Genomic DNA, 8734 nt, shown 5'->3' on the forward strand with positions numbered 1-8734 from the left:
GAAACAATACATACACAACAACGACTTAACTGAATTTTATTCAGTGTTATTTATAACATTATCAAGCTCAAGACAAATTATATTCTTCCATTTACAGGATGATACTGCATACTGGAAAAGTTGCCAATGTCATATTTTGGCTATTTGAAGGAAAAAAAATACCCAAAACAGCAATTCTCATCACATAAATTATGCAGGCATGTTAAATATTTTAGTAAAATTACATTTCTCCTCAAATCTTTAACCTGTAAGATGAGAATCATCATTTAATATTTTCTGAAAATTATCATAACAATGCTTCTGAAATCTGTCCAAAATATCTTATTACTGCTAAAATGATATGTTTTAGCACATAGCCACATTTCAGTATTATAAGATTAAAAACAGTTTCTTTTTGTAGATATTCCAGGATCCAGTATCATTTGTATATAAATGGATATAAACAACAGCATGTAACAAGTCAGATCCTAGTGGTTAAGGTTTTGGTAAACATAATAGAAGTCCTATACCTGGTTTAACATCACTTTAAGAAGAAATGAAATTCACAAAACAAAAATTAATAGAGAGTTTTTAATGATTATTTGAAGAAAAATGAAAAAAAATATAAAATGCACTTTGCAAATCTGTGCTTATAGCACAAATTAAAGCAGTACATCCCTATTATTATTTGCAGTCATTAGCTAGAATTTGTCCAACAATGAGATTTTACAAAACCTGCCAATGCATAGCAGATGATATACAAGACAAACAGGTATGTTATATTGCTTTTCCCACTATAGCACCAACCAGGCAGAACATCACCATGCAATATTGTACAGTATGCTATGCTTCACAACCACTCAATAACGTATTCCAATTATCAGAGCTGACCTTAAAGACTTAATTAATCATCTGACAAGCACTTTTCCAATAATAATATGTGATGCAATGACAAATATAATTTTGTTTTCAAAAATAAATGCATATATAGAGTGGCAATCAGACCCAAAATTTTGTAAAGAACTGTTCAGGTGAGATTTAAATATCGGCTTTATATGCATGTATGTCTCCCTACACTTTTAAACTCTAGAATATGGCAGATTTCCAAGAAATCAAAAATTTCCAAGAGATCAAAAATTTTCTATCAGTAATTTCAATACAAGAAACATTGGAGAAAAACTTCTGTGTATCCACTACCAGATATTTACTGGTCCACTTTAAAACAGGGCTGGGATATATGTGACGGACCATAGAACTATAGAATAGGTTCGTTATGAACAAATTTAATCAGAAAATATAGTGACTACGATCCAACTAAAGCAGGAGCAAAATTGGGTTCATGTGTATAGAAACAGGAAGTTAGAATACAGCTCATGTCTGGTAGACTACTGCTCAACCTCTGGATTTACTTTGGTCCGACCCCAGCAAACATACCATATATGGGCATGTATAACCATTTGGAAGCACTGCAGTGATTGGTTGTTATTTATCTGCATATGTAATCACATTAGATGGAACAGCCTGATTATAGTAAATGGTTAACGATCAAACTTGTCTTAAATCAATTTCATTTATGGAAAAGTCAGATCGTAATATCTTCTCTGAAGTTGAATCACGAGGCTAAATGCATGTAATTTCATTTAAAAATAGAACAATGAATGAAACCGAATACAATGGTGTGCAGGCATTAAACTATGATTTACTATTTAATCAGTTCTAGTATTCACATTTACTTCATCTATTTTACTGATGACTAAAATATAATATATAACAATATAAATGCAAATTGTGTATATTTAGTTTATATTGGAATATCAATAAAATTCTTAACTATATATTACATCATTAACATTAAACAACAAAATATAACTTGAAAATGTGCATATTCACTTACAGCATTACTGTTCAGACTATTTATGTGCAAGCACAACCAATCTCTTCTGATGTCACGGCTAAAAAAACGTCATTTTGAATGCATTGCCACAAAATCTGAGCTTCAAGATGTAAGGTCAACTACAAGTTTCCAATTCCATTTTACTGATATGGTGACCTCTACATTAAGTAGGACATTCAGCTACCAATAACATTAGAACCTTTAACAAATTTAAACACTATTAAAATCTGAAATAAATAGATCTGTATACCGGTATATATATAGCCTATTGAAACAAACACTCACTTTACCATGGCCCTGTTCAGTATTCTAGGCCATTATGTCTAATATTTTATTATTTTATCAAGAAATTTAACTGATTGGGAGAAAATTGCACAGCCAACCTTGGTTTAATGAATTATGCATTAATGTTATAGAATGTGAATTGAGAATGGGAAAGTTATATCCCAAGATATTCCAAAGTGCACAAAATTTAAACTTAACATAATGTCTGAACAGGCATTGAGGTCTCAAAAAGAAACGTATATATAAGATGAAATGAAATATGTTTTGCACAATTGCATGTTCCCAGCGAACAGTTTTGTCATTTTTTTTTAGTTTAAACATGATTATTTTGTTACACTAAATTTAATTAAGACATTACAGAATACAGTCCATCAAATGGTCTTTCTGATTTAGAGTGAAATTTTATACCATATACTGAAACTGAAACAAAATCTCTGTTAACTGCTGGTTCATATGTACAGTAGAAACAAGTTTATGAACCTTGGCAATTTGGCAAAAAGGCATAATATTTAACCAAACAGATTTTCCAAACCTGGTAGCTATATAGGTGGGCGTTTAAATATAAGTCACGACATATGGGAGATAATCCAGCAAGAAATAATTCATGCACAAATTATTTTCAGACAAAAAAAACCTATTCAATTTCCCAGTATTTATGTATAAATTTTGAGAACTGCAAGTTACAATGACTTATGGCCTGCTTTCAATTTTAATAATCAGACACTTTAAAGCTTAAAAGGTATGAATTTTGATATCACATCTTATTGTCCTAATGAAGAACAACACATAATCTGAAAGTCAGCGAATTTAATCTAGCTTCACATTTTTTACAGTTACATTATATAGCTACAGTGTTTAAAAGGTATCCCTAATTTTGCCTTACTTACATATCAGCACTCAATATTTAGAATGTTCACACAAAAATCAATATATATAATTATAAGTACCCTTGATTAACGAAAAAAAGACAAGCCTGAAGGTGTCGAAGGAACGTGTTAATTTAAATTTACTTAAATATAGCTATACTATATTTTATTAGACAATATTTGCTTGTCAATTTCTCCTCACATATTATTTCTGAGATAATTCTAAATACAAGTCAAACTAGTTACGAGGTACTAGCTAGGACATACAGTATATATAGGTCAACTGTTTTCGAGATGACTTCATGATTACAGATATTATTTTTGACTTGCTAAAATAAAAAGATACCTCTTTCAACAGTAATTCATATCAAATCGGTCATTTGTAAGACATCTAAAAACAATAAATATCTGAAAATATGTTCTACAATTTAATGTTGTATGAAAGGAATCCTTTTAGAGACCTACCAAATACTTAAAAACTGCATTGATAGCATACTGTGGATTACTGCGTACACGTCCATTTCTGGTCTACGTCATCATTAACATACATGTAAGCCATATTTAACACCAATGAATGCATAATATGTACGGCAGTTAATTATCAACAGATACAATCTATAGACTATTGTATTCACATTTTGATATTGGTTATAGATCAAAGTTCCATTTGCACATGATTTAGATAAATGCAGAGTCCACAGAGTTTGGTTCTGTCTTTTCCAGCCCAGCGCATGTCTCTAAAGATTTCTCTTTTCCCTCTGAAGTTATTGGAGTTGAGGCACAACCTACAGTTTCTGTACTGGCTGCAGCGTCTTCCTGTATTGGGCTGTTGGCTGCAGTTTCCATACTGGTTGCAGTGTCCTGTTTTGGGCTGTTAGCCATGGTTTCCATACTGGTTGCTGTGTCCTGTTGTGGGCTGTTAGCCGTGGTCTCTGTACTGGTTGCAGTGTCCTGTTTTTGGCTGTTAGTCGTGGTTTCCGCACTGGTTGCAGTGTCCTGCTTTGGGCTGTTAGTCGTGGTTTCCGTACTGGTTGCAGTGTCCTGTTTTGGGCTGTTAGCCGTGGTTTCCGTACTGGTTGCAGTGTCCTGTTTTGGGCTGTTAGCTGCAGTCTCCGGTTTTGTGAAAAGCTGGATAGTCCTACGGAAACCTGCAACAGAAATTAAATTAATTCTTTTTTATTTATTTAAGAGCCATCAGTACACAATATACTGTCCTACACTTCAATTAAATTTTCACATACTGTTTTTGACAGAAGTGATATATATGCAAATGAGAAGTCAATGGTCACCTCTTATAACAAACATTTTAACATTCCTATTTCCTATTTTGAGGCTGCACATACATGTCAGATGACTTTTTCTATCTAGTTGCTCCATGACATTGACTAGCCTGTGGGCTAGTTAACATTTTCTGCATTAAAAGCTAATCTGTTTCTATACACAGTTCTTATAGCTGAAGACATGGTAACTAGTCTAATACTAATTCACAAGCACAGGCAGATGAGGAAAAGGTAAATTATGGGAAACAAAATTTACTGGAATGACATGTACTGAAAAATTGCAAAAGTGCAAGGCGCCAGGGCTAGTAGATCTAAGATCAGGGTTAGTGAAAAATAAACGGCTAATAGTCCTTTGGCTAGTGGAAAATTTTCAGATTTGTACACCCCTGGGGAATTGATTATCAAACAACAATTGGTTCCCAACACTAAACCAACAGTACATACCTTTAGATTTGTTGAAGGGCGTGTCTACAACTTCACAAGTGGAGAATCCAACCTCTTTAGACAGAAGGTAGTCGGAAAACTGCTCTGGTTTGAAAGATATGCTCTTGAAGATCTGGTAGATCTCGGGCTGAAATTATGAAAGTATTTTTTTCCATTGTTTTTACATGTAAGACAAGTTTTGGGTTTTGAACAACAGGTTTCTTAAAACATTTTTTGTTAATAACTTCCAATTGATACATATAAAGTCTACCTTAACATATCAAACTTCATATAAGATCTTAAATGAGCTTTTTTAAAGAATGTTTACATATCTAAAACATGTGCCGTAGTTTTCAGAATTAGGCATTTTTACTGTACACTGCTACTTTAACATATCAAACTTTATATAGGATCTTAAATGAGCTTTTTTAAACAAGTTCTAAATTTCTACTTTTGCAAGCCTTGGTAATTATATAAGCAAGCATTGAAACTTTCAGACAGCTTCGAATTCACGAAACAAATATAAGATACTTTTAACACTTTTCACATAACTTATATTTTCAACAGGTTTTCAAAGTGACAATATGGAGGACAAAATCAAATGGAGGCAGCTGCAGCCATTTTCAATTCATGACATAAAGCAGCTAATGAAAAACGCTCCAAAGTATATATATCACAAGGGATTAGATATGTTGCAAAAATATTACACAGGCAAATTCAATGGATACCAGCTGACAGGCAGGGTATACGTGATAAATGGCATTATGCCAAGGACAAATGGTTAAACAGAACAGAATTATTTCGGCGTAAACATCACCACATGTATACGTGATGGTAAGTTAATTACTTACCGTAAGCTTCTTCTTCTTTTTGTACGAGGACCAGGGCTGAGGCTCCAAGATCAGTCGTCCCCCAGGTCGCAGCTGCCTGTAAATTCTCTTGAACATCCTCTTGAGACCATCATCACCAAAGTTGAGATGAACCCATTTTGTCAGACTTAACGCTAAGATTACATCATAATCTTCTTTCTGCAGCTCTAACAATTCATCTCTCTCGAGTACATAATTTCCCTTAAAATAGAGAAAACACAGTAAGTACATCATTTCTTTAACATGTCATTAAATGTAACTTAGTCAGATGTAAAACCAACTGATGAGTTTGTATTTATCACGATATGATGATATCAGGCCAGGGTACCATTTCACAAAGCTTTGTAACTTACAAATTTTGCATAAGTCAGATTTACGAATTACTAAGTGTTTCACAAAACTTTGTAACTTACGAATGTTAGTTACATGAATACCGTGCGTAACTTTACGCCATATATATATATCCACCCTGTCTTAACTTACGAAAACAATTTAAAATCATATGCAGGCATACCCTTTCGAACAGAAAATGATGTCATACTGAATTACAAATTAGCATAAGAGAATGACTATGCTTAATTGTGAGCAATTGTTTTGAGGTGGAAACGCTTAATTGTGAGCAATTGTTTTGAGTTTTGAATGTCGAAGAGGGATGCCTGCAAAACTCATTGTCATGCAACTAATTGTACGCATATTTGCAGACTGTGCCAACAGTTTTGTCTATTTTAAGAGCATTACATATATCTGTGAACATGCACAGTGAGGAAAATCTGTGAAAATTGTGTTAACGTTAACGTTGTTACTATTTGTTTTACCGCATGGCACATGGCAAACAATATGATATTAGAATTTTACAGAAAATTTGATCTTCTCTCAATAATACGGTTGTTTTGATAGAACAAAATAAAGTTTATAATCTGTGTACAGGATTGTGGAATAGGAGCGGCTTACAATTTTTCACCTCAAAAGTAATGTACTTTTTTTACCTCCAACTTAGAGAGTGGTATAATTTTACCAGGAGAATGTACGATTTTTATGTAAGATACGAAAAAAGTTACGAACACCTTTGTGAAATGGACTTCATCAGTTTTGCGCAACTTTTTTGTAGATATTTACGATCGTTTGTATGTTACTAAACTTTGTGAAATAATACCCAGAAAAATTGTGATATATGTAAATTGCTTAGAAAAATTTATCTAAAAGTTAAAAAAAGTTCAAGTGTACATGTATACTGATACATGTGCTTTTAAAATGGAAATACAGCATCCCTTTGAAAGTGTTCATTATGGGGCATTTAATTATCCATATCTAACAATAAAACATTCATAATTACCTGTACAAACACAACATTGTGTGGAAATTTTGGGTAGCTATAAACATCATTCACTGGTGGAGCAGCAATTGGACCATAACTCAGAGTATTTGAAATGGGAAAACTTCCGCAGCTCATATTCTCCTTCGAGATGTAATGCCTCACATTTTTCCTAGCAGCAGCAATCAGACTAGAATCAATGTCAATTCCTATAATCTTACGCGGATGCATTTCTTTGGCTACAGCCAAAGTCACATGACCAACATTGCATCCAATGTCAATTGCATCCTTTCCCTCGAACCACTCCTTTCTGAAGGACATCAGTCTCTGATCATCTGCAGTATCAGGGTTTCTATATCCATAATACCTGTTGTAGTTGCCATAGATGAATTTCCCTTTTTTTGAGAATTGTTTGTTTGAAGTTGAACATGAAGTGATTTTTTCTATAGGTTTTTGACTAAATTGTCTTTTGAACTTTTTTGGTGGTGTCGGTGTCACTTTGTCTAGATCAAATGAAGCTCTTGGTGGACTTAATGATGTTCTCAAAATGGACCGGGACACTGATGAAGATGGTTCAGGTCTGGCATCGCTCATGCTAAGAGTCCGCCGCCGCCGTCGGTAAAATGAATTGCTAGGTGAAATCTGTGGGATCACAGGTGAGACAATTTTGTCTGCATTAGGAACACTAACAGTCTTCGCATTTTCTGGTGATTCTGTTGATAAAGTAGATATGTTTCTATTATCTTGAACACTAGGAACAGAATTGTCATCATCATCAATTTCAATCCTTAATGCTTCCAGAAGACCTTTTCGTTTTTCAGAGCATGGCTCTTTCAACACAGATGTTGACAAAACAGATGAAGTTGATGTATTTTGACTCGTGTCTCCTTTCTTCTTATTTTTGTGTTGACGTTTTTTCTTATTGCGACTACCACCTTTTGTTAAACTCCAGTCCTCATCCAAATTCAGGTTCAAAGGGTCGGTGATGTTTGTGGGAATATGAACCTCAACCTTTTGCCTATGGAGAGGAGTTGGCAAGGGCGAGGACACTGGCGTTTTCTCATTCAACACTTTGTCAATTTCCTTATCATTCATACTATTTAGGTTTAATGGATCGTTGATATTCCCTCCAAGAAGAAATTTTGTAGGAAGTACAATTGTTTCTGATGGCATCGACTTAAGCCTCTTTCTCTTGAAACCAAAGGCCTGGTGTTGTTGATTTGTCTCCGCACGAAACTGACTAAATCGGCGTTTCCGAATCTGTTTCCCTTCATTCTGATTCTTATTAACATTGTCACTGAATGAAAATTTTCTAAGTGGCGGAGAACCTCGACTAGTTAATTGTTTCTCACCACAATGGAACTCAGTGTGCTCAAACTGAGTCCGTGTCGGGGTCTTCACTTCGACACTCATTCTGAACGTTGAGACGACGACGAATGTTACTTATGTTGACATCAGCACGTGTACGACATAAATACGATTCTGTCCCGCCATCTAGCGGGAAATGGTCACACTAACAAAGTCGGACATCAAAACAGTAAATTGACCTACATATAAGCCTCTTTATATAGCCTACCAGCAGAGAGCATACTCGACGTGTGCAGTTTAAGAAGTAAATTCAACATGAAATGTCCTATAAATGAATCAGCAAATGTCTTAAACGGCGTCTTGAGAGAAATATACCGTCTCCTTTTCTCCGGCTTGCTCCGTGCTCCTGCCCAGCAAGTGCTCGATGTGCGCATGAACATCGCAATGAGGTATGGGAAATGACATTCGGAATATAATCGGACGTAACGGTTGCGTTCGATCTAAAACCACGAGTCATC

General features: G+C 34.5%; 1 protein-coding gene across 1 annotated transcript; it reads right to left on the minus strand.

The window, feature by feature from the left end:
• Positions 1–20: 20 nt before the first annotated feature.
• On the minus strand, positions 21–8654 carry LOC117344831 (7SK snRNA methylphosphate capping enzyme-like). The gene is made up of 4 exons (XM_033907670.1): positions 6930–8654; positions 5579–5797; positions 4749–4875; positions 21–4172 (listed from the first exon to the last, which is right to left on the minus strand). The coding sequence occupies exons 1-4, from the start codon at positions 8319–8321 to the stop codon at positions 3703–3705; spliced, it is 2208 nt and encodes a 735-aa protein (XP_033763561.1). The 5' UTR covers positions 8322–8654; the 3' UTR covers positions 21–3702.
• Between the last annotated feature and the right edge of the window lie 80 nt (positions 8655–8734).

This window comes from Pecten maximus, chromosome 16, assembly GCF_902652985.1.
Source record: "Pecten maximus chromosome 16, xPecMax1.1, whole genome shotgun sequence".
In the NCBI taxonomy this organism is placed as follows: Eukaryota; Metazoa; Mollusca; class Bivalvia; order Pectinida; family Pectinidae; genus Pecten; species Pecten maximus.

Excerpts from the sequence above, each read along its gene's own strand:
- LOC117344831 (XM_033907670.1), bottom strand. The coding sequence starts at position 8,321 with ATGAGTGTCGAAGTGAAGACCCCGACACGGACTCAGTTTGAGCACACT. Across the intron at positions 5,798-6,929 it reads ACAATGTTGTGTTTGTACAG|GGAAATTATGTACTCGAGAG; the intron begins GTAATTATGAAT and ends CTCTATTTTAAG. Across the intron at positions 4,876-5,578 it reads AAAAGAAGAAGAAGCTTACG|CCCGAGATCTACCAGATCTT; the intron begins GTAAGTAATTAA and ends TCATAATTTCAG.